General features: G+C 44.3%; 1 protein-coding gene and 1 long non-coding RNA gene across 2 annotated transcripts in view; one reads left to right on the top strand and one right to left on the bottom strand.

Moving 5' to 3' along the window:
* The window catches only part of LOC109494955, a 96147-nt gene that overhangs the window by 37901 nt on the left and 31223 nt on the right, over nucleotides 1–27023 (top strand). The gene's annotated exons all lie outside the window — the stretch shown is intronic.
* CLEC3A (C-type lectin domain family 3 member A) lies at nucleotides 729–9138 on the bottom strand. The gene is made up of 3 exons (XM_006941747.4): nucleotides 8887–9138; nucleotides 4551–4634; nucleotides 729–2340 (listed from the first exon to the last, which is right to left on the bottom strand). Exons 1-3 carry the CDS (start codon nucleotides 8999–9001, stop codon nucleotides 1949–1951), a joined length of 591 nt encoding a protein of 196 aa, XP_006941809.1. The 5' UTR covers nucleotides 9002–9138; the 3' UTR covers nucleotides 729–1948.

Below are 27023 nucleotides of genomic sequence, written 5' to 3'. Positions count from 1 at the left end.
GCCTGCTTCCAATCCTGTGTCTTCCTCTCTCTCTGCCCCTCCCCCAGTCTCATTTTGTCTCACTCTGTCTCTCAAAAATAAATAAATATTAAAAAAAATTTTTTTTTAAAAAAGGCCATCTGTTTGACTAAAACGGTAGCCCAAAAAAGAAAACGATTAGAGTCCACTTCCTTGCCCACTTGAACAGGCTTGATATTATTTCAGTTCCCCCATAGTTACCAAGGATGTAGGATCTGAGTCAACGTTTTAGATTCTGCTCATAACTCCACTACTTCCTGGCAGGTGATGTGGGGCATGTCACCACATCTCTCTTTTTTCACTTTGTTCTTCTGCGGAATGAAACAATTCTGGAGCCTAACTCCCAGGGTTGTTCTGGAGGTTAATGAGAATCATGTAAAATTTGGTACAGTACCTGGGATATGATGAGAATGGAATACCATGAATGTCTACTAATTTCATTATTGTCATAATCTTTAAGGAGATTCTGGTTGTGTTGGAAAGAGTTGGTCAGGGTCAACCAAAACCAGTTGTAGGTACAATTTTCTCTTTAATATTCCCCTCCTCCCTCCAGACTTTAAGTCTTTATTGTCATATAAAGTTATTCTCCTAAGACATCTAAATCACCAGTTCAATCAGATACGGGGTATTTCCTCCCCCCAAATTGTGCCAAGTTTGATATAAACCAACATAGTTTGAATAACTATAATCAACATCCAAATACCTTCACATCAATCAGAACTCAGGCTTTATTATTATGCAGTAAAAGAAACTAAAACTTAATTCCAAGCACACGTAATTGATGTTTGCAGAGAAGGATATTGCTCATAAGACATACCCAATATTTAAGGGAAAAAATGACACTTACTTGAAGAACATAATATACTTAAAATTGTTGGATTCTAAGAAGCCCATTTCCCAGAAGCCTAAGCTTTGTAATTTCTTATTAGGCAATGAGGTTATTTTACACAATCTGGTTAAACTAGTTAATGGAAATAGCATTTGACAGAATAAAATATTGCATAGATGTATCACTCCAAAATAGTACTATTGAAATCCAATGTTCAACCTCCAAAGATAGATTGCCCCTAATAAACTTAAATATATGCTTGTTGAAATATATGTAAGTATATAAAGTATATAAAAAAAGGAAGCTGACATATTTAATATCAGCTCTCCATTTCATCCAGGAGGATAATGATACGGAAGCAAGGGAAAAGTAGACATATTTTCTTTTTCCTATTTTATTTCCCCATACAGTCTGCCTTTGGGTTACTCATTCAAGTCATAAATTGTAACGTAATGCTGGGGCTAGAAGTTGACCAAATATACTCCTTTTCAGATCATGACTGAGCATTTTCAGAATCAGCGTGTATATATGGTGCAGGAAGAGGGTCTTGAAGAAAAGAAAGTTAAATCAGAACACTTCTGAGAAATGTGTATTCTGAAGTGGCAGACACAGTACAAGTCCCACCAGGGGATGCAGCCACTCAGAAAGGTTAACGGGCCAGCAAGGGGCTGTGACTGGGATGGAACAGATGGGGCATCAGGCGGAGAGGTTTCTAGATTATACCGCACCCTGAATCTCTGATTTAGAGAATTCTCATCAATAAAATGTCTGCTAAACTTCCAAGAGAAAATCTTCTAGCCTAAGCTTGTTTTTCTGGATTTTGTATTTTTAACACAGACCTGGTTTCTGGATAAGGGAGAGGGCCTAGGAAATTGGGGAGGATTTGAGAGCCCATTTTGCAGAAGCCACATTAACGGTGTGCACGTAGGTGGATCATTATTTTCTGATCTGTAGCCCACAGAGGGCAACATCACAATGAAACGTGATAGAGAAATTGGGTATCTCTTGTATTCCTACGGGCACAGATGCCCATGTGACAATTCTGACTTCCTCTTGTGAACCATCAGCCTATAAATCGTGACCGAGCTTGCAAAGGGTGTATCAAGGGATGATAAACTCGCATATGTACCTCTTGGTGCTACGACAGACCTCGTCACTCCATTTGCCCTCAGCTGACTGGGAGAACAGAGCACAGTTTTCGCGCTTACCGCCATTAGGCTGTGCACGGTCCCAGTTGAGGAAGGAGATGGTGACTCCGTTGACATCAACAAACTTGCCCTCGGTGACCATGTCATTGATGCCCAGCCAAAAGTCATTGACACCTGGCAGGCTTCTTTTACCATAGTCTCGGAGGGCGTTGATCTCGTCAGAGTTTCTGGGGACCACCAGGGTTCCTCCCTTGGAGATACAGTCTTCGTTAGCTTCATGGAAGTGCTTCAGGCCTTCCGAAGCAAGGTAGCATTTCTTGTGAAACTTTGTGCCTCGGAGACAGACTGTAAAGATGTGAAATTGGATATATTAAGAGGCTTTTTGAATGTTAGACATCTAGGGCTGGACTTGGAAAACGGCCATTAATATTTGTGGAATGAATGATATGTGATGATAATGCTGAGTTAACATTTATTGGAGATTTTGTATGTGTCAGACCCTATGCCAAGCACTTTATAATAATGAATTTGTGTCAAAATCACAGCAGTCCCATGAAATGAGATTGTATTGCTCTTGTCTTTACTATTGAGGCTTATAGAAGTTGTTATTGTAACAACTTAGTGTGTAAAAATGTAACTTACGTAGTATAGATGATCACAATTACATAAACCCACCTCTGTCCCACCCCACCCTCAAAACATGGTTTTTAGTCTCATGCTGCTTTGATATATACCTACTTGCTAGTTTGTATAGCTCCATTGTGTGCTGAATTTCCTTGGAACTTTTGGGACTGGGTGGTATTTCATAATGATTTAAAACACAAAACAGACAAAAGTCTGAGCTGACATATGGAGAGACAGTGATTTTGTTACATAGATAACTCAGCCCTGGTAATATTGTTTAGGTTATCCAGGATAAACCAAACATAAAGATAGTTTTAGGGCAAAGCATTAGAGGGTTGCCTGGGTGGCTCAGTCGGTTAAGCGTCCGACTTCGGCTCAGATCATGATCCCACGGTTCGTGGGTTTGAACCCCGCGTTGGGCTCTGTGCTGACAGCTCGGAGCCTGGAGCCCGCTTCAGATTCTGTGTCTCCCTCTCTTTCTGCCCCTCCCCTGCCCACACTCTGTCTCTCAAAAATAAGTAAGTGTGAAAAACAACATTAAAAAAAAAGCATTGGAGAACCTCGCTCTGACAGTTACTAGGTGTGTAACTGTTGGAGAAAATACTTAATTTATCTGTGCCTCAGTTTCCTCATGTATAAAATGACGATAATAATAACGGCACCTATCTCATAAACTGTTGGAGGATTAATGTGTTAATGTTTATGAAGCATTTACAGTGCCCAATTGTGGGCAAAGCATTAATAAAACCCTTTTGCTTCCTGCATGGGCATTTGACGTTCCTTTAACTTTCGAATTCTGTTCCTGGAAGCCCGATAAAGGGAATACGTCAGTAGTAGTATCAAGTAACATCGCTTATGGTAAAAATAACCTTGAACTGGTAACATTTAGCTGGCCTGGGAGTTATAAATCCTTGATAGGAAGCCATAACTTTAGTTTTCCCTGAAAGTGCTAACTCTTGTAACCGGACAGGTCTCTTGCAGAACCCTTGAAATTCTGCTTCTGGAGTTGTTATGTGAGGTATTGGATCGCGGGGGTATGAGTCTTGTGAGCAAGGGCTATTCTTGAACCCACGCAGTGTGGCTCCCTTTCCCTTACGCCTGGGAGCCAAGAAGGGTAGCTCTGGGACAGCAGCTTGGACAGCTGCATCCACTGCTTGGGAGCCCTAGCCCCTTGCAAAGAGGAGTGTTAAATGCTGCCCTCTTTTGGCAGAGCTGTGGTTCTAACCAATGTCCTTCCATTTGCATCTGATGCACAGTGTGGCCCGAGTGAGTCCTGTGATGCTGTATTTAGTTGAACCTCAGCAGATCTCCCCGATGGGCACGTAATAAACATCTGATGAATGCTAATTATTTTCACCCATTAATACTTGCTTCAATTCTGTTTCATTGCCTATCAGAGAAGAATTATGAACACACTTTTAAAATGCATTATTGACACGCCTGTTTTTATTTCTATACCAGCCATATATAGGAGAAGGGAGTGGAAAACCAAGCTGATTTCCCAAAAACAGTTGTCTCCCCTGCGTTTGAATCCTCTCTCCTGGACACACCTCTGGCTTGCCAATGTCTCTTTCAAAACGATGTCACCTAGGGGTGCCTGGGTGGCTCAGTAGGTGAAGCGTCTGACTTTTGATTTCAGCTCACAGTTTGTGAGATCCAGCCCAATGTCGGGCTCTGCACTGACAGCACTGAGCCTGCTTGGGATTCTCTCTCTCTTTCTCCTTCTGCCCCTCCCCTGCTCACATTCTGTCTCACTCTCTCTCTCTCCCTCTCTCTCTCTCTCTCTCAAAATAAGTAAACAAATAAAAATAAAAAGGTGTTACCTAGGACTTGACATGTACTCTAGGCGTGGCTTGAATTGCTGGCAAATCACAATTTCTTTTCCTGTCTCTTTTGAGACAAAGCATCGATGGGGATGGGTCGGGTCTTACCTGTCTGTAAGGCTTGCATTTCCTTCAGGGCATTGACTTCTCTCCAGAGCTTTTCAACTTGAGTCTTCAGGTCTCCATCCTTTTCTGGGGGATATTTTCGAGGGGGTGGGGTGGGGAAGGAGGAATGAAAAGTATGTGATTAGAGTAAGATAAAAGTAAAACAAAATAAAACTTTGGGATCCAGAATGTAAGGTGGGGGTGGTCTTGATGAAACTGACCCCAGTGTACATGAAAAGTAACGCATGAAAGGAAGTCGGCCAGGAAGATGCATAGAGCTTGGTTGTGCTAATAAAACCAGAAGGTCCTTCTGTGAGACAGGGCTGCTATGCCTCGCCAGCCCCATCCTGTGGGACTCGCCCTCCATCAGGCATCCAACCTGTTGACTTTCAGAGCATCTTAGAGCAACGTATGTCATCTCCAGACGCTTTCCTTTGGGTTCCTCCCACCTGGAATACACTTGCCCCAACTCTTGTCCATTTCCTTATTGAGCTGAAATATCTCTTCTAGACGCCTCTTCTCCGTATTTTCTCTGTATTAGCATCTATCTGACTAATCTCTTTCTTTGAACCTTTCACTTTTCTTGAGAGCACTTTAATCCATAATTATTTTTTACTTGCACTTTCATACATCTTCCTGTCCATGGTGCTTCTGATGCTTAATAGAATGAATAAACAAGATCCTAGGACTGATAGGGACTGCCTTAGATATTGACAGTTTGAGCTCTTCAAAGGCAGGAATTATAATAAATTGTAAGAAATAATAAAAAAAAAAAACAATATTGAGAGCCAGCATATACTGTGCACCAGGAGCTTAATTCTTTCAATATTCCCATGAAACAGACACCATCACTATCCTCCGCTCACAGAAGAAATAGAGGCACAGAAAGCCGAATTAATCTGCCATACGTCAGCCAGCCGCTACGGTGCAGCTGGGATTTGAATCTCTCTCCCTCCAAGTATGTTCTCTTCACATCACTCTGATCTGCTCTTGCACAGTAATTGCCTGGGCCCTGGCACATGGCCTTAGAGGAGATGCTTGAAGCTTGGTATCAACTGTCCCCAGCTGCCTCCTTATGTACATGCCATATGGGGAATCTGTGTTCTGTCCTGGATTTTTCAGGACGGTCCCAAATCCACGCACGCTGATTCATCCTCCTCTTAACCTTGCAATCTGCCAGCCAGGTGGTCCCACATTTGGGTTAGGAAAATGCTTTCTGGGGTACCCGGGAGTGTACCCCACCTCCTTTTCACTTGATAGTGCACATCAGTCCTCAAAGCATCCAGTAGCTCAGCTCAGAAATACAGTAACCCATGAATTTGCTCAAGGAGACCATTCAATCCAGAGTAAATATAAGGGTGCATTCAGAAGGCAAGCCCCTCGACTGTTTGTTGGAGGCCAGGTTTGCAAAGACCACGGGAGACTTGCTTCCAAGTTTGAAGTTGTCAACCATACAAATGTCACCACCCTTCCCTCTCAGCTTCCTGCTCCATTCTGTATAAATAAGTGCCCTCCACAGGGAAGCTGTAAACTGTAATTAACATGAAGACACATGAATAATATTATACTCCTGAGAGTCCATTATGGCAATCATTATCCAGGTCGCTTGGCTTTGCCTTCTGTCCTTTGTGACAAACGTGGATGTGTTTTGTATACACTGAATGCAGGGAACAATTATTTCACTGTAAAAATTATATTTTATTCATTTCTATGACACATAATTTATTAAGACCTATGGCTTAAATACCACGGAAATTTTGTTTTTGGAGTTAAATCACTCAATAACCCTTTTGAGTTAAAAAAGAAAAAAAAAAGAAAAAAGCTTCCTTTCATTTTCTTGATGTTTTTCTCCAAAAGTAGTTTCAGTACAGAAATGCAAAAATAATTCCTGGGAAGCAACCAGGAAACACACACAGGAGTTCTACCTCAATCTCATTAACAACCAAAAAAGGAACATTTGTCAACCTTATTAACCATCAGAGAAATGCAAATTAAGAGACGTGTTTTGTTTTGGGGTTAGGTTAGCAGAGCTTCAGCCGATGATGCGATGTTAGGTGTGTGTGGGGGTTACTCTCATACTCTGAAGACCGAGGCGGCCTGGGTTGATGCCATTATTTTGGGAGACGATTGGAGAGTGTGCTAAACCTGCGTTTCCTAGAGGTGTATCCTAACGTCCTACCTTAGCATGGGGTCCATATATGTGATCAAAGCCATTCACCGAGGCATCGGATCAAAAAAGATGGAAACCAGACAGAAGTTCACCAAGAGAGAACAGAGTACATGAATCACGATCCAGCCTTGCAATGGAAGATTATGCGGCTGTAAAAGGGACGGGCGTATGCCTTATGTGGATAGCCAGGATCCAATAGATGAAAGAAATTAATAGCCAATACTTATTTGTTTAAAAATATCAAGTTTTCATTGTGCATTAGAAAAACTCTGGTAATACTATTTCCCGACCGGTAACAGTGGGTAATTCTGTGGAGAGGGTTGGGAGAGAAAAAAATGGCTTTCCCTTTTGCATTTCTATGGTTTGGTATCATTCCCAGGTACTTAAAAGATTTTAAAATTGTACGTGTTGGTGGAAAGAGAAGTGTTCGGAAAGTTCACGGTTATTGCTTCACTTACTGGTTTAGAATCTGCGTTCTGACCTAACAGCAAAAATTCCTCGGGGAGGCTGATGTTTACACGGTGTCCGCAGTCAGTTAAAAGGCACACGGAAAGAAGCTTAAGTGAGCTCTTGCGAGTGGGTGGGGGTGGGTTGGGGGAGCTCGGCACCACCTGAGCTGAATGGCTTTAGAAATGCCCCCACAGCACGCGTGCGCACACACACACACACACACACACACACAGGTCCGCGTGTTCACGCCCCATCCCCCACCCCTCCCCCCACGGTCACCCCTTTGCCATTGCCTCCCAGCGGTGAAGAGACTCTAGCAATGAAAGTGCCCCATCACGCAGTGTCTTTGCTCTCCCTGTTCTCATCTTCACCAAATGTTTTATCATTCGTGAGAAGTATTTTAACCTTCCATCCAATAGAGGGAACAGGAAACTGGAGTATTTTATAAGGAAAAGAGATTCCCCCTGAAGAAACCTTGCATCAGACCTAAATCTTAGAAATAAATGCCCCCTGAAAAGGGCACTTTGTAATATATTCAGAGCAGGACACAAGACAAGCCTCCTTTTTACCCAACCCCCCGGCCATGCTGTGTGTCAAATCCAGGCTTGAACTCCATGGGTACGCTTGGTATGTTCTGTTACTAAGGCAGTGAACTTGAGAAGGAAATGGTGTCATTATATTCACCCTGAAATATCCTGAGAGGAAAATGAAAATAACTCAGGGGATGAGCTAAAACATCACTCTGCTTCTCTCTTAATACTTTTTTCCTCTTGCTATGGTTCAGCATATTGCAAATAAGTTACTGTTGTCTTTGTTCTTTGCAGGACTTTTTTTTTAATTTTGAGAGAAAGAGAGAGAGAGCAAGGGTGGGGCAGAGAGAGAGGGGTACAGAGGATCCAAAACGGGCCCTTTCCTGACAGCAGACAGCCCGATGCAGGGTTCGAACCCACAAACTGTGAGATCGTGACCTGAACCAAAGTTGGACGCTTTACCAACCGAGCCACCCAGGTGCCCCTGTTTTTTTCTTTCTTACCTCTTCACTCAATTCGAGCCACCCAGGTTTGGGGATTGCTAGGAGATTCAGTTTTGCATTACAGTGTTTTCGAACATGATGTGACTTCGCATGAAGAAATATTTTTAAATTTAAAAAGAGGTTCAATTTCTCTCTGATGTGAAAAAGCTTAAATGTGTTGCATAGACTGTCCTTATGTTGTCAGGGGTACGAAGACATGCGCACGTGATAACCAATGACGAAACGGAAGCCATATCACAATAACTCTGTCCTTACCTATACATTTGATAAGAGTATAGCTCTCTTACAAATACATTTGAACAGTTATACAGTATCTAAGAATGAGACAGTATACTCTATTAATCAGTCTATTCTACTCGATCCCTCATTCATAATACCAGATATCCACGTATCTATGTTGACTCTCTCTAAAGAACATTCTGTGTGGCTGAGCTCGCTTGACAAAGGATGTACAATACAGAAACTTTTTCTGTTAAAAACAAAAGGCCTACTGCTGATTCCTTGAAGTGTCAAACTGTCCCAGAGAATTAAAAGGTCACTCTGTTTTCTGAAATGCCATATCCACATGATGGCATGGCACGATCACCGGAGACAGTTTTCCCGGCAGAACTGGGAAATGAACACTGCCCAGTCCCTCCCCACCCTGAGCAATCCTAGAATTTTGCTGGAGTGAAAAGCCCCATTACCTTTCACTCGGCGTTTGCTGTGCTTCCTGGCTTTGAATTTGGATGTGTGGCTGGTGGTCTGGTCCAGGAGTAAGGTGATAACCAGGATGTAAATTACAAGCCCGTTCTTTGCCATGGCTCTTGGGTAAGTCTGATGACCACTCTGCCAGTTCCTCTGGAGTAGCTAAGAGGCGAGTGGACTGGGCAGCCTCATCTTGCTCTGGAGGGCGTGGGCCAGCTTTATAAAAGTGCGTGTGAAGGTTGGCTGGCGTCCTGCTGACGAAATGTTTCAATTCCTCGGCTGGCCACAGCATAAGGTGTCCCCTTGTTCTTGCGTCTCGGGTTAGACTTTTTTTTTTTTTTTTTAAATATTCCGGTTACATTTTCTACTTGACTTGCCTTTTCAGAGTGTATGAGAGTTAACTAAGAGCTTAAGGGTTTTACCTGCTTTCTTCTTTTCTTTTTTTAAAGTTCAGGAAGTTTGGAGTCTCTCTGTGAGGACCTCAGTTTGTAAGCCCTTGCTTTGGACCTCCGAAGTTCACTTAATGTTCTAGGAAACTCAATTCGGTTTTCAGGGCAAAAAAAAAAAAAAAAAAAAAGGCACACACAAAAAACTAGGAAAGCTACTGCGTGTGTGTGTGTGTGTGTGTGTGTGTGTGTGTGTGTGTGTGTGACATCAGAGTCTACACATGCTCAAGTGTCTATACAGCTCCAGTGGGACTTGGGAATGACTCACTCACAGCGATGGCTAGAGTGGAGAGTCCGTGATAAAGGAGAAGCCTTTCTATTAGGATTTTGTGGATTAACCAAGAATTGTATTTGGGGGAAACACACCTCAGAATGAAAAGAAAATTAAGACAGTGACTTATTTCCGTAAGAATTAATGTAGAATATCAATTACAGCTATTTTGCAGACCCCCATCGGCCAACACTTTTTTCCTTGCAATTACCCCAAATGCTTAAAAAATACTTTCGAAGGGAAGATAGAAATTAACAGAAGAATAAACTGGAAGACTCGGTGTGATTATTCTTACCTTAACAATGGGCTTTTTAGGACAAGTACCGGGGACCAGATAGGCTTTCGTATGAAAAGCAAGGGACTTCCAGACTTCCATTATTTATTTATTTTCTTCCTTCCTTCCTTCCTTCCTTCCTGTCTTTCTCGCTCGCTCTCTCTTTCTTTCAGACAATACAGGAAAAACCAAGGGGTGATTGGTTCCTTCTGGATCTTGGGAAAACCAGTCGAATCTGTCTTCATTGCCTTCCCGTCACAGCCTCTTTGTACCCTTCCCACGTATTGACACCAAAGTAAAACCGCTTGATAGAGAAAAGTCTGACATAATTTAGTAAGTGGGAAATAAAGAATGAAGGTTTTACTTATAACGCAGGCTCCTCATACTGATTTGGGCCGTCTACGGGTGGGTAGACATTTGAGGGCGTTGTGGAAAGAAGCTGAGCAAATTTCCCATTCTAATTTGACCTCTTTATCAGCTGTGTGACCTCTGGCAACTCGCTGAGCCTGCCTGGGCCCGTTCTCAGACTTCGGAATGCCTACTTTGCAGGGCTATTGGAAAGATTAAGTGAATAGTGGCTATAAACACTTAGCACAGTGCCCAGTGCTTAATGATAATAACAGTAATAATATCTGTAATATCCTTACCATTAATTATAACAGTACATACAATTTATGGAATGCCAGATCTCTTTTGCCTTCAGAGCGAGGCTATGGGCTAAGTATTCTATTTATAGATCATCGAAGCTGAGCCTCAGGACAGTTAAGTGGATTTCTTCATCCCTCAGATGCCAGTGGAGTCAGAGTAGAATTTAAAATCTAGTTTGGGGGTACAAATAAAAAAGTAAATAAAATCTCATTTTGCTTGACCCTGGGAGATCTCTCCTCTGACCTGGCCTGAGAAAAGAGATGCTTTGATTTGAGTAGGGAAAAGGATCAATGTCTTATAACTGATCGTATGATTGATCGGAAATACTTCTGGCCAGCTTCTCAAATCCTTTACTCTGAGAAGAGATTTCAAGCTACAGAATGGTGGGGGGAAAGCTAACGATTTCTCTTGGATCTTTGATCTCTGCTGTGTTCGAACTAGACTTGTAACAAAAGGCTATCTTTTTCCTTCAAAATGAATCTGTATTGTTTTGGGTTCTTCTTTTCCAGGAGAACCTCTGTCATTTTTTTGAATTTGTTTTCTTGGAGCCAGACTCGAAAGCCTATGCTTTTGTCCTTTTAAATTAATACACTTTATTTTTTAGAGCAGTTTAGAGAAGTTAGTTAGAGAAATTAATTAAATTTAAATTAATACACTTTATTTTTTAGAGCAGTTAGAGAAAAGTGAAGCAGAAAGTATAGAGAGCTTGCCCTGCCCCCCCCCCCCAGTTTTCCTGTTATTAACATCTTGCAAAAAAACAAAACAAAAAACAAACCAAAAAAAAGTCCTGTGCTTGTGTGGTGTATTTGTTGTAATTGATGAATGAATATTGATCTATTGCTGTCAGCTAAAGCCTACAGTTTACATTAGCGTTCACTCCGTGTTGTGCAGCTCCGTGGATCTTGGTAAATAAACATGTAATGTCACATATCCACCATCACAGTAGCACAGAGAAGAGTTTTGCCGAAGTCCAAGCTTTTTGTTGTAATGAAATATTTCAGGGGCGCCTGGGTGGCTCAGTCGGTGAAGCGTCTGCCTCTTGATTTTGCTTCAGGTCATGATCTCATGGTTTGTGGGTTCGAGCCCTGTATTGGGCTCCACGCTGACAGCACAGAGCCTGCTTGGAATTCTCTCTCACTCTCTCCGCCTCTTCCCTGCTCTCTCTCTCTGTCTCTCTCTCTCTCTCTCTCTCTCTCTCTCTCAATAAATAAATAAATAAATAAATAAATAAATAAATAAATTTTAGAAAATATTTGAGGATTGACTTCTTCCCTGCCTACACTGCCTAGTACTCCTCAGGACTCACCCCTGGCCGCTCTAACCTCCTATACTCTCTCCCTTAAATGATCTTAATCCTTCTTGTGGCTTTAAATTCTCTGTCTGGGATTCTCCCACATTTACCTCTCAATTTGGGTCTCCTCCTTCAGATTCACTGTTGCAGTTGCCCACATGACGATGTCTTGGAGACATTTCAAATTCGTGATGGTTAAAATGAAATTCTGGGGGCACTTGGGTGGTTCAGTCGGTTGAGCGTCCGACTTCAGCTCAGGTCCTGATCTCACGGTTCGTGGGTTCAAGCCTCACGTCGGGCTCTGTGCTGACAGCTCAAAGCCTGGAGCCTGCTTCGGATTCTTCGGATTCTGTGTCTCCCTCTCTCTCTGCCCCTCCCCTGCTCGTGCTCTATCTCTGTCCCTCAAAAATAAATGTTAAAACAAATTTTTAAATGAAATTCTAGATTCTTCCCCCATTAACCTCCCATGAATTTTAAAAAAGTCTCATTCCTCCCGTGGCTCCCTGGTACAGTTAATGTCTCCAGCCCATTCAGGGGGCCACTTCTGAAACTCTAGGCGTCTTTTTGCCCCCACCCCACCCCTCCTTTGCCTGCAATGCCCTTCCTCATGACCTTGTCAACAGCAAGTGCTGTGGTTTCTGCCCGCACATGCATGCTTCCTCTTTCTTACCCTTCGTCCCATCGGAAGTCACCAAGACCTCTTGTCCTGAACGCAGCTCAGCCACCCTGTTCCCTCCCAACTCAAGCCAACGCTCCACATATCACCAAAGGGATTGTCACTCTCCGACCTAAAACCCTCCAAATCTTACCATTGTCCTTATGATGAAACCCAGGCTTCTTACCTTGGTTTCTGAAGACCTCCTGCCTGGTGGGACCCACCTGGTTTGTCCTCGTGACTGTCCATTTGTGGAGGTCTTTTGCCAACTTTGAGCCATATCCCGTTCTCTCTTTCCATCCCACTCTGCTTTTCCGCGTGCTTTTTCTCTGTCACTGTACCCAGTCCCTTCCCACCCTTGAACTGTTGGTGTGAGTCCAAGTGAGTCTGACTGGCGCCTTCTTGTCCTCCAGATCTGAACTTGAAACTCACCTTCTCAGACATATCTTCTCTATCCTATCTGCATAGTCTAGGGAGTCCTACTCTGTTTTCTCCATGAAGGTACCCTTCTTCCTTTACAGCCCTTCTCATACTTTGGTACTCATTTAAAAATGTATTTACTTAATTGACTGCCGGGTTGGATGTCTGTCTCTCTGGATAGGCTGTAAGCTCCCAGAGGGCAGGGGCTCTGCTGGGTTAGCTCAACTCTGCATGCAGCACACTACTTTGCACACTGTGTTTGCTCAATAGCTATTTACTAATGTGTGGCGGGATGGTTTTGCTTTTGCTTCCCTCCCTTGCTCTGAGGCTCCAGCAACCAGGCACTTGACCAAGGAAACAGCAACTCAAGTCTTGGAAGAGTGAAGGGACAGACTCATTTGGCATAAGAACATTTGGAGTCATGCTAGGAAACCAGCCCGCTCAGCACTGGGGAAGCTCAGATTGGCTTTCAGGTGCCTGGCACTGAGGCCAGACAGGGATGGGAGCTTCCTTTTAACTTCTCTTCCTCCCGCTGAGATTCTAAGTCCACTTCATCCTCATTTAGGGAAAAACCTTTGGAAACTAAATGGCTGCAGGTTTGGCTGGGAGAAGATGGGGGTTGGATCTGAGAATATTCTTAATGTAAGGGTTTTTGTCCTTATCCCAAATGCTGATTGACATCAGACATGGCCTTCCCCTTTGGGTGAGCCTCCACCCCCCAAAACCTCAACAGGAATAACAGGGGAGAAGATGGCAACAATCTGGGAGAAAATCACATCAAGGACTACACACACACATCAAAGGTATTGGGGGCAGGTGGCCTTGTCCCCACCTTGTTCTTGGGGAGGGCAGACCTCCTCCCTCAGTGTTCTTGGAGGCTGAACAATCCCTTTTTTGTGGGGCATGATGATGTCATCAGCTCGTCCCCTGGGCTGGACCAGGCCTTCTGAAAGGGCTATTTAAGAAGAAGTGCACATTTATAGCCAGGGAATAGGAACTATAAAAATATTGTCTTTAGTCAGAAAGTGTTTTGGTGAGGATTTAAAAACTGTCACCAGAGTTTAAATTTCCTTAATAAATTGCTGTTTACAACATGTCTCCTGACCACCCTGTGTAACTGATGTGTTTATTCCACCGGCTGCTATTTTAAAGTTGCGCTAAGCCGCTGTTTTCCAGAGTGTCTAACAAACAAGTTCATCTGTCCTCATCGTTGTTTGTCCGTTAATACTCACGGCTGAAATCTTTGAAGGCTGTGTTCAGGGGGTCAAGGGCAGAATTTAAGGGGAGTGATAGGGCAGAACTCATTACAGCAGGGTGGAGGTTGAAATGCTTGAAGGAAAGATTGGTTATGGATTGTGTACAAATTGTGTCATTTATATTTAGGCCTATTACTTGCAGCTGTGACTGGCAAAAGTGTCAGGGAATTTGAAGAGAAGGCTGTGGACGGGGGTTAGGGAGAGAGTTCAAAGACCTTGCTAAGATGGGATAGCACTGGATATAGGTAAGGAGCAAGGACTCCGAGAGTCTGGGGTTAAGATTTTAGATCTGTTGCTTTTTAGTTGTGTGACAATGGTCAGACTTTGTCATTTCTCCTAACTGTAGCTTCCTCATTTGTCTTAACAGAATGTTGAGAAAATTAGGACATGTGTATAAAACATTCAAGCCACATCTTGTCATAGTACGTCATCAATCAAGGGAACTTAGGCTTCCCTAATGACGGTGATATGGATGCATGAGGCATCATATCTCTATAAGGTCCTCAGACTCACCCTGGCCCTGACCTCAACCTTACAGGTTTGGTCCTCTTTGCACCCACACTGATCATACTTTATCGTAGACCTTCTAAACATCTTACACTGTTTAGTCTCCCTCACATTTTTTACCTGGGACACAGATCTTGCCTTATTCTCTGCTGATTTTTTTTTTAATTTTTTTTTAACATTTATTTGTTTTTGAGACAGAGAGAGACAGAGCATGAACGGGGGAGGGCCAGAAAGAGAGGGAGACACAGAATCTGAAACAGGCTCCAGGATCTGAGCTGTCAGCCCAGAGCCTGACGCGGGGCTCAAACTCACGGACCGCGAGATCGTGACCTGAACCGAAGTCGGACGCTTAAGCGACTGCGCCACCCAGGCGCCCCTCTGCTGATTTTCTAGACCAACAGTTGGACCCGCTGTCCAATAGAACGCTCAATAGCCATATGTGGCTAACCACTCCTATATCGGATGGCATAATTTTAGTGTCTAATGCAATGAATAATGCGTAGTAGGCATTTAATAAATGTCTATTCCATGAAGTGGTTCAACCAAAAGGATTTAGAGTAAGGAGAGTGGTGATTTAGATTCAATTAATCTCATCCTAACTACTGTGCTAGGATTTTTTTCATATAAAGCCTATAAGGAAGGCATTGTTATCCCTGTTTTATAGAAGGTGGACCTAGCCTTAGGGAGTTAAGTGGCTTTTCTTGGAATCTTCAACAGCTGGTCTCCTCAGCTGAGGGGTGGGCCCACCCCACCCAGTGGTGAAGGGATTTGGGGCTCTGTGGGCTTACCTACAGATCAGTGTGACATTTTCTGGTAAAGTCAGGGTGGTGGGATTAGAACAATGGCATCCCAAGTTTGGGAGAGACACATCTCTGCTTTGACCGCTTCTCATGGTGGAGAATTCACTCCCCACGAAGGCAGCCAGTTCTGCTGCTAGAAAGTTTTGCTTTACCCAGAAGACCCTACCCCTAGCTCTCTTGTGACCAGCAAGAAGAAATCACAGCCCCCCGTTTAATCCATGAAGGCGCCCTGACATTGCTGTGCCCGATCAGCTCCGTTTAGACTATTTCTACCTTTGCTCTGATTTCTTTGGGTTCTTCCAAACTTAGTTACAACAACCCCTGCCTGAGTTTCTTGTGCTCTGCTCCAGGCCTGTGGCAGCTACTTCTCTGAGCTGGTTTCTAGTGTGTGATCTCATCTTGAACTAGCTCCATCCCCTCTTTCAGACCAAGTGTTCTTCTGGCCCCATTCCACTCTGCCTTCTTGTGGGGCCTCTCAGTGGCTGAAGCTACCGCATCCTTGGCCTTGAACAGACTGATACCTCACTGAAGTCCTCACTTCCCACAGCAGCGCACGGTACCGCCAAGTGTACAAATGACATCATGTGGGTCTGGGGTTGAATCGGGGCTCGCTCGTTTACCGGCTATGTGATGGGGGCGAGCTCATTCGTCTCTCTGAGCGCCCCATTCCTATCAATTGGGGGTCATAATGACCATCTGCCACCATTATTGGGAAGATAAAAAAGGCTCCCTGGAAACAATCAATACAGTGGCTGATACAGAAGGGATATTTCATATGTACACTTTGTATTGGTAAGTTAATTATCGTTATCACTGTCATCATTACAATAACGTCCTAGCCCTTACTGACTTCGCTCTGAAGTCATCCCTCTGCAGCCACCCAGCTGGCTATCCCCCCCTGGCCCACCTTCCAAGCACTCACTGTAGTGAACAGTGCATTTTCTTAGGGAAGCAAATATTCCATTGGTCTCTTTTTCCTACGTGTACCAACGTTTCAAATTTATTGTGAGTTTTGCCTGGCCCTGCTGCCAACGTGGTCCAAAAATATAAATAAGTCAGTATTCGCCTCCCTTCCACCGAGAGCAAGGGCAGCCCTTGGTGGAAAACCTTCATAATTCCTCTCTGTAGGCCTCCCGACATTGGACACAGTGGAAACGGTTTTCAGCCCTCAGGTAACAACAGTGAGGTCTTTGTTCTGCATCAGAATTCAGAGGCTTACAGACTCTGTGTGTTCTTGGAGCAAGATGACTGCAGGTTTCAGAGTGACCCATTGGGAAAATCTGCCTTTCTGGGGATTAACTAGTTTTCCAACTTTTAAGTCCCTGACCGTTTTCCTGGTGGAAATTTAGTGATAGAACTAACGCCATCTTGTGTTCCCTCTTGAGCTGTCTCAAGTAAACAGTCAAGCTATGCCATCTGGTTTAGATAGCATAAAAGGGGATTGCCTTTTGGTCATCTCTCCAGAAAGTGCTTCCCAAGGCTGAGACCCTGCACTGCTACAACCTGATGGGGAGGCCAAGAAAATTGGTCCGCAGACCAAGGAAATCTGTTCCTCATAAAGAATAGGAATAGCAATCAAATAGATGAATTGTATGGATAAGGCATTGCTTATATTTCCTTTGGATTTGAGATGAATGAAGAGACATAGAAGATGTGGAGGGTGGAGGGATCAAAGCAAGTTTGGTATTGGACAACACGGTCTTAAGGTTTTCATGGGACACTCAGCTGTGTTTGTCTAGCTGATGATAGGAAATAGTGGTTGGACACTTGAATGAGGTTAAAAAAAAGACTTGTTTGAGAGAATCAATGATTTGTTCATAGGGAATCAATGATACATCAACAGTGGGAACCTAATGATGGGTCTGAAGCCAGGATACTCATACGGGGAAAAGAGCATCAGAGACAAATCCATGGGGTCTCAGATACTTAATGGGTGGGGAGAGACAGGAAAGGGACTCAGGGGTGGGAAAGCTAGAGAAAAAGTTTATTTCCCTTCATTGATTTTTCACATATTTTGAAGGTTCTTGGGGAGGAGAGAGGAGACAGAACTGGCAGATACGCCAAAGAAGTAAAACAGGAAAAAGCCTGAAATAAACACTGGTCTTGGGAGTTAGAAAAATGACTGCAGGCAATTTCTGCAATGCATAAGACATGGAAACCAGATTGCAGTGAGTAAAATAATAAGTAGAGATTGAAAAGTTAATTTTTCAGTAGCCTTTTTTTTTTTAGGTTCACAGCAAAATTCACAGGAAGGTGCGGAGATTTCCCATATACTCCCTGCCCCTACATGTATGTCTCTGCTTGCATTTGAGGGGCAGGAGAGTAGAGGGGGTGTGTGTGCAAAGCAGGGGCACATCTTGTCCCTCCACAGTCTCCTGCCCCAGGCTCTGCTTCTACCCCATCGTCTTTGCAGGCCCACAGTCTTGCATATGCCTCACTTTCAATGCAGGAATGTGCTGGCCACGGGGCCACACACATCCCTGCCCATGGGCTGGTGGACAGAAGATGTTCCCACCACAGGCTCTGTGTGGAAATGGCTGGGGTGTGGGGTGGTGGTTAAGGCAGAAGGCTCTGGTTAAGAGACCACCTTGGTTTGAGTCCTGGCTTTACGAGCTCTCAGCTGTGTGCCCCAGCTATGGTGTCTCCCACGTCTGAGGAAGAGAAAGTGTAACAGCAGTACCCAATTCCTAGGTAGAGGCCGAGTTAGTGAATACACAGGAGATGCTGACAGCAATGCCTATCCAACGGCAAATGCTAGCGGCACTCATTAAATAGATGGGAATGGTGAATGGTTCGAGCCCTGGGTTGAAGTTTTCATCTGGCGGGGGCAGGGGGTTGGGTGTCCATTTGGTGAGCTGTCCAAGAACCTGTGCTGGGAACCTGGCCTCCTGACTCCTCCTTAATGCCGTGGGTGGTGGGAGGCAGGCTGACGACTCGGAGGAACCTGCTGTCTGTATTCTGTAGATTTGGGTGGGTCTGCAATAGTCACAGGTTTGCACCTGTTACTTGGCCAATAAGTCATCACATATTGTTAATAATATTTCATGTACCTTCCTTTACTAAACTGGCTCCAGTTGTTTAACTAATTTCCAATTTTTCCTTTATTATACACAATGTTGAGATCTACATCTTTGTGTATCAGGTTTTTTTTTTTTCTGTACTCTAGATTATTTTTTTAGGACCCCCTGTTCTATAAATGGATTTGCTGACAGGCAGCATATTCTTATGCTTAACAACACAGAATGGAGTCTAGGTTGCTTGATAGCAAATAGAGGCCCTGCCACCAGCTCTTGGATCATGGGCAGTATTCTCAACTCCCCCACACTTCGGTTTCCCCATCAATAAACTAGGGGGAAATAGTAGTATTTAAAATAGAAGCTTGCTGTGGGGCTTAGATTAATACTTACAAAGTGGTTACTTAGAACAACACTTAGCCTATAAAAAGCATTAGTGATATTTGATACTACCGAGCCAAAAGGGGGTGGATATTTTAAGATTCTGGATACATCTTGCTAATTATATTCAATGGGAAAAGTGGAGACCTTAGCTTGTCTCCTTCCCAGAGGGAGGGAACAGTGATGGGGGTGGGGGGATAAGAGAAGGGTCAGTTTCGGGACGCAGCGTGGACCACGCGGCCTAACAGGCAGAGTCACGAATTCTTTTTTTTTTAATCTTTTTTTTTTTTTTTAATTTTTTTTCAACGTTTATTTATTTTTGGGACAGAGAGAGACAGAGCATGAACGGGGGAGGGGCAGAGAGAGAGGGAGACACAGAATCGGAAACAGGCTCCAGGCTCTGAGCCATCAGCCCAGAGCCCGACGCGGGGCTCGAACTCACGGACCACGAGATCGTGACCTGGCTGAAGTTGGACGCTTAACCGACTGCGCCACCCAGGCGCCCCTTTAATCTTTTTTTTTAACGTTTATTTATTTTTGAGACAGAGAGAGACAGAGCATGAATGGGGGAGGGGCAGAGAGAGAGGGAGACACAGAATCGGAAACAGGCTCCAGGCGTTGGGCTGTCAGCCCAGAGCCCGATGCGGGGCTTGAACTCACGGACCGCGAGATCGTGACCTGAGCTGAAGTCAGACGCTTAACTGACTGAGCCACCCAGGCGCCCCCAGAGTCACTAATTCTTAAAAGGTTTCCACATGGGAATGGCTGTGTCTTTCTCTTTGCTTCTTCCCATGAGCATTTCTTTTGATCTCTTTACTTCTGTGTATTATATACAACGGCATGGATGGTGGTAAGGTGGTGGGTCTGGGCTAAGACAGGTACACAAGCTCCTAAATTTGGGGCGAGGTTCTGTGTTCTAGCCCAGTACACTGTGGGGTGCTCTCTAGTGGAGTTTGGGACAAGCTCTGTACTGGCCGTGTCAGTCCTCACGTCCACTTGCCGTTGTCCTTCATGAAGGAGGAGGTTTCGGTGGACCAGGGCAGGATTAAGATATTTCTGTACTTTACTGACCATGATATCATTTAATAAGGCCTCAAATGAATGCCACCATCATACATCACTCTGTTTCAAACAGATGCGCCCATGTTCCCACCAGGAAAATAAGTATGTAAGAAACAGATTTCAATCTTATATCTTTTCTTAGCGATGTGGAGAGGTCCCTCAGGTTAGGAAGCAAGATGGCGGCTTACTGGAGTGCTGTGTTGGTGCCTAGAAAACACTGCTCTTTATCTCAAAGGCAAAAGCCTCTAAGGCTTTAGAATATGAACCAGCTTTTCTTTGCTTTCAGGAAACCACTAGCACATCCATTTTGAATGTCTGGTAAACAGGGAGGGAGTCAGGGTTTTATGAGTGTCTGCTTTTCATCTCAGGAGACCTTTTCAGCTTCTTGCTTTCCCCCCCGATGAGCAGAGAGGGGCCATCCAATTTGCATTGGATGCTGGTTTTTGCTGAAGAGTTCCTTCCAGTAGAAACCAGACAGGAAATATTCCCAGAGCCTGTTTATTTGGGTGTGGAGACAGCAAGTCCAGGAGACAGGCTGATGTCTCCGAAAGACCCACATTCACCACGCCTGCTTCCTTCTATAATTTATTTCTGCCCAAGGAGTCTAGGCCACCCTCCAAAATATATACCAGATATCTGGGATTGCAGTTGAAAAACCCACTACTTGCCTTGAGTAGGCCTTGTTGGGAATAAAGGAACAAACAGTCCTGGCTTGGGTCTCTTGACAGTTTAGGAGTAAGTCAAAGGATTATTTTCTCTGACCAAAAATTGAAAAAGGATTACTCAAAGGGGATTAATCTATCGGACTTCTAAGCCATCATTAAAATTCTGCTGTAAAAGGATACTGAGCGACATGGAAAATGCCCATAGTATATTTCTAAAGGGGGGAAAAAGCAGTTATAAACCAGAACTTATGGGGTAGGAAGTAACAGGTATATGGGTATGCGTGAATGTGGGGGTCTGTACAGACTAGGGATAAGTCAAAATACTAACAATAGTTACTTTGGGTGCTGAGATTATGGTGTTTTTTTTCCTCTTTGGTTTTCTAGGCCTTCTCCATAAAATATGCATCGTATTTAAAGGTAAAAATTTTATTGAAGGATAACATGCACAGAAATGTGCCCAAACTGCAAGCAGACCCCTCTCTGATTCTTCATAAAATTTAAATCTGGCCATGCTACTAATACCTAGATAAAGCAAGCAGAAAGTCCCCAGTGCCCCAGAAGCCTCTTGAGCCCTGTCCTCGTCACTATTCCTTAAAAAGAAAACCACCACTGTAGCTTCGCAAGATGTCGACTCAGCCCGGCTCAACCGTTTCCCAGAATTCCCTTCCCTGTATTCTTTGGCTTATGGCGAGGCACCAGATTCCCCTGAAAAACACCCACAGCATCAAAGCAGGAGGCCGTGAGAGGTTGATCAGGGTTCTGGTGTGTGCTCGTGGGTTCTAGCTTATTTTCCTCCTCTTTCACTTCATTTCCGTCTTCTCTTCCCCATGGCCGACCCAAGGACCTCAGACCTGAAGACCACAGCCTTACAGAGACTGCTCAACTAGTTTTCACTATTGATTGAGGTCAGATCCCTGCAGTAATCCTTTTAATACATGTATGTGTCTGCACATGTGTATATCTCACAGTGGCTTTGCTTCTCTGGTTGAACCCTGTCTGATGACAGAATTAGAGGGTGGATGGTGGCCCGTCTTCAAGATGGCTCTCAGCGGATGGTCCTCACTTGTTGGTGTTCACATCCTGTGTATTCCCCTCTTATAATGAGCAGGACTGACCGGGGTCACTAACAAGATGTTCTGGAAATGGACTTCCAAGATTAGGTCATAAAACGTATCACAGCTTCTACTTCTACTTCTCTCTCTGCTTTCTTGCTTTGGAAGAAGCCAGCCGCCATGTCGTGAAGACATTCAGTCAGTCCTACGAAAAAGTCCACCCTGAGCCGACCCGGTCAGCTAACCCACTCCCAGATTCCTGACCCACAGGACCTATAGAAGATAATAAATGTTGTCATTTTGAGTTGCTCAATTTTGGGGTAATTAGTTACAGAGCATTACACCCACAGAATTCTGAAGAGGTGAAATAGGTTTTTTTAAGGCCCCTAAGATTTGGGGTGGTTACCCACAACAGATGTACAAAACCTTTCTAAAATCCTGAGAGTCATGCTATAAATCTGAATCAGTTAGGGGGTATTCGGCTGTATGTAGCAGCACTGGGAACAAATTGGGCTACATTTTTTCTCACATAATAAGAAATCGAGAGGTGGATGGTTCCGGGATGGGCTCAGTGGCTCACCATTAGGTATGGGTCCAGCGTCTTTGCAATTCCCTCGGCCTTCTCAGTTATAAGTTGGCTAGAGTCGCTGCAAGCATCACATCTTCCCAGCACACTTTGAAAACAGAGATGGGGGCTTTGTGGAAAGATAGCCCTCACATGCCTTCCTTTTATCACACGAGGAAACTCACTCTCAGGTGTCCCCTAGAAGATTCCCCCTTAATGTTTCATTGGCCTGAATTGGGCCATAGGGTTATCCTTAGAATGGCAGATCCACTTTCTCTGACATGAAGGGCACACCACCAGATTCTTGAACAAAACCGGGTTCTGTCAGCAAAGAAAAGTTTGGAAAGGTGGTTCTTCGGTAGACAACCAGTAGGGTTTGCCACAAACTCCATGACAAAATCTGACTTCCAGACCTTCACCTCAATCACCAAAGGACTTCTGTGGCTGTGTCTTAGCTTTTATTTAAACTCCTGGCAGTGTACAAGGTTGGGTTCTATCTCTCTGGAACACCAATCACTGTAATTTGGGTAGTTTGTTATTTATCAATGCCTGTATCTCTTGCTAGACCACACATCTCATGATTCAGGCCTAAGGATGCACAGGGGACTCCCGGAAGTTCATTCTCCTGCCCTGCTCTGCCTTGCTTGTTCTGTCCCCCATTTCTTTTTCTTTATTTTTCTTTTTCTTTCTTTCTTTCTTTCTTTCTTTCTTTCTTTCTTTCTTTCTTTCTTTCTTTCTTTCTATTCCTTTCTTTTGAGAGAGAGAGAGAGAGCTGGGGTGGGCAGAAAGAGAGGGAGGAGAGAGAGATAGAATCCCAAGCAGGCTCTGCACTGTCAGCACAGAGCCCAATGTGGGGCTCAAACTCAGGAACTGTGAGGTCATAACCTGAGCCAAAATCAAGAGCCAGACACTTAACTGACTGAGCCACCCCCTTTCCCCTTATTTCTGATCAATAGGAATCATTGTGAGAAGTAAACTTTTCAGTTTCCCACTGAAGTTTATTTGTAAATCTGTCCCAGGAATGTTCAGTTGACTTGTTGGGCATAACTATTTAATAAAGCAAGATGCTGGGTGTATAGCAAATGGAATATTCCACTGTTAATGAGAAGTCCCACAACAGGGAAATTGGATTTCTCCTTTACTTTATATAACTGACAAGCCTTGATTAAATATTAATTGGACTCTCCTAGAAACAGGGCCTGAGTTTAGCGATATAATTGTGGCTCATGTTCATAACTTAGGAGTCACACTCCTTAACTGCTTCCTCTGGAATAATAGTGTCATTTCTCCAAGGCTCATCAAGTCAAAGAGAATAGATAGAGAAGGGGACGTGTGTCAGACCTGGTTTGCTGGACTGGATGGGAAGGCCACTGCTTAGTTTGACAGGAGTATTGTCCCTGTCTACATCTCTCTTTCAGATTTGTCCATTTATGAATATCGGTCGGGTCCTGCTATGTACCAGGAAGGGTTCTAGGTGCAAAGACACAACAGTAAACCACACAGACAAAATCTCTGCCTGCGTAGAGCTTAAATTCTAATGTTTTCTGACCTACACTTTTGAGAACCATTACATGTATTCTCAATTAATGCTCACAACTACCTGTGAGATCTAATTTATTATCTCCCGTGATGGACACAAACTGATTTCTTTTTCCCCTCTGCCTCCGTGTTTTTCTCCTCCTAGTTATAAAATCTCAGCTGTAAGAAATGAATTGTGCTTTGGGTGGAGACGAACAGCTCCCAGTTCAGTGTTCTGGAGGTCGACCAGTAAACCAGATATGACCAACCAGAACATCTTATCTCCAGGCTCGAGTTCTCTCTAGGGCTTAACCACCAGAGCTATCAGCGAGACTTGATTTCCCCCTGTTGAGATTGCTAAAGAGATGGTCACTGGCCGAAAAATATTCACATGCTATCTATGCATGTACACAGACACCTAACACACACACACACACACACACACACACACACACACACACACACACGAGAGAGAGAGAGAGAGAGAGAGAGACAGAGAGAGAGAGAGAGAGACAGAGAGAGAACCAGTCTATCGACATCTTATGAGGTTCTGTTATTTGTGCTAAAGTCAAATGTCTTTCAGAACCGACCTGCTCTTTACTGTTTCTCTCTCCCATTTTCCTCCCTTTCCCTCTCTTCGCTCTCTGATTTTCAGCAAATACTTATTGAATACTGTCTAATTTCTTATTGCATAGAATTGTCTAAATTCTATGTAACATATTACCACAATCTCAAGAGCCTTGTTTATTACAAACCTAAGCTTATTATCTCAGTCTTCATGGGTCGGGAGTCAGGTCTCAGCTGGTCCTCTGCTCAGGGGACTCTATCAAGGCATCAGCTGGGTTATAGTCTCATCTGGAAGCTTGCTTGAGGAAGCATCTCAGGTTGTTGGCAGAATTTGCTTCCTTGGAGCTGTGTGACTGAGGTCCCATTTCAGTGCCGTTGGCCAGGGGCCGCTTTTGGCTCCTCAAGGCCACCCCCGCTCTTAGCTCTGTGGCCCCTCACAGGCACCCTCACGCCATGGTCATTACTTCCTCAAAGCCAGCAAAGGAGACTGTTTTGCTCCAGTTTGCTAAGATGGAGTCTCATACAATGTAACCTGACTTAGGGAACGACGTCATCATGTTTGCCATATCCCATTGGTCAGAAACAAGTCACAAGTTCTGCCCCCACTCAAGGGGATGGAATTATGCCAAGGCGTGATTCATTGGGGGTCACCAATGAGTACATCTGCCGCAGTACTACTTTACGAAGCAGGCGCTGGGCACCACACCGGGGCATACCGGAGTGCAAAAGAGATATGGCTCCTTCCTGCTTGGAGCTTACTTTCTTATAAATTCGGAGTTTGCAAATTATATAAGCCAATGAAATGCTGCCTCTTCCCCAGTTTGCTTTGTTTTTCCCCTTAAGCTAGTTTGAGGTTTCGGCAGCAGGAAGAATCCTAGCTGACACAACTCCATTTTGTAGATGGGACGAATCTGCAGGTGGTAGGATCCTGTCCTGGGGCTCTTTCTCTGGGCCCCGAGTCATGGAATGGGGTAGGACTTTGGGGTGAAGTGTGGGGGTTGACACTGGTTTGGCTCCACTGTTTACAAACCGTCTGACCTCAGACACTTGACCTTTTTGAGCCCCAGTTTTCTGATCTCCGAAATGAACATAGTACCTGTGCATTATAGGCCTATCTTGGATGGTTCAGATGTGACCATGTTCTGAGAATAGCTGCAGACCTAGGTAAATATTGCTGATGTACTTGGAGACCAGCATCGAGATCACACCACTGGGGGATGTTTCTGTACCAGTTGGCGGCTTACCTGGACCTTCCCAAAGGAACCGTCCTGAGAGGAAGCACTCTGACTTTTCTCAGCATCTTTGCTTCTCTGGCTCTTGACACACACACAACATGCGAAGTGAATGCTGGTTAATCTTCCCCGGATCTTGTGTGTTCTTTCATCAAAGCATTCATGGGAGACAGAATAATGGCCCCCCAAAGATGCCCTGATCCCTGGAACCTGGGAATATATGAAGTTACATGGTAGAAAGGCCTTTCCAAATGTGTTAAGGGTCTTGAGATGGGGAGATTGTCTTGGCTTATCTGGGAGGCCAGTGTAATCACAGGGTCATTATAAAGAGAGAGGCAGAAGGATCAGAGGTGGAGGGAAGGAGATGTGATAACAGAAGCAGGGGCCTCAGTGATGCTATGGCCAGGAGGCCATGGAATGTGGGCGGCCTCTAGAAGCTGAGAAAGACAAGGAACAGATTCTTCTCTAGAGCTTCCAGAAGGAACGCAGCCCTGCTGACACCTTGATTTTGGCCGGTAACGCTCTTTTACGAACTTCTGACCTCCAGAACTATACAGTAATAGATTTGTGTTGTTTTAAGCTGCTAAATTTGTGGTCGTTTTTTATAGCAGTAATTGGAAATTAATACAGGGCTAGTCTGATAACAGTATTATTTGACATGTGTGGCTGCAGTGTGGGCAGGAATCAGCTGCTATCAGCACAGCAGAACCAATCTGTAAGTACTTGAGAATTTTGCAAGGTCACTGTCACACTCTCGATAGCATGGAGTTGACCATGTTGGAATTATTTACAGAAGTCAGCAGCTATAAGTTATAGCTTAAAAAAGTTCTGGAGAGCTGATTTGCCAGCATACCACTGCGGGCAGGTTTCTGTGTGTGATGGGGAGTGTGGGGGGACCTGGTCTAAGTGGAGAGAGATGTATGTGATGTATGGTGATTCCAGAAAACACCAAGGCCCACGACGGCGGGGGCCACATCTTGGCCATCTCTGAAGCTGCTTCTTCCCTATGCTTTGCACATTGTACGTTCCCAAAATATTCATGAAATAAAAAGTTGGAACATGTTATCCTTTAATGACTGGCCCAGACTGGGATCAGTACCCCAATCTTGCCCTCATGCATCCTCTTGTCTGACCAACCATCCGGGGCACCTCGAAACAGTAGAAAACCATGGGACTTGAAATCAGCGAGAACCTGAATTTGAGACACTGCCTTGTCACTGATTAGTTACGTGACCCTGCAGAAGTAGCCTTTGTGAAGTCTAATTTCCTCATCAGCAAGATGGAAGTTATGCTTGCACACTGTTGCGTGGAGGTCAAGCACAATAATGGATGTGGAGGGAGTTTGTCGACTCTGAAATGCCATGTAGAAGGGCACCTGGGTGGCTCCGTTGGTTGGGCGTCTGATTCTTCGTTTTGGCTCAGGTCATGATCCCAGGGTCATGGGATCCAGCCCCACTTTCGGCTATGCACTGAGTATGGAGCCTGCTTAAGGTTTTTCTTTCTCTCCTTCTG

The sequence above is a fragment of the Felis catus genome, chromosome E2, assembly GCF_018350175.1.
Source record: "Felis catus isolate Fca126 chromosome E2, F.catus_Fca126_mat1.0, whole genome shotgun sequence".
NCBI lineage: Eukaryota > Metazoa > Chordata > Mammalia > Carnivora > Felidae > Felis > Felis catus.
The sequence above is the reverse complement of the archived record's forward strand: the minus strand, read 5'-3'. Positions and strand labels throughout refer to the sequence as shown.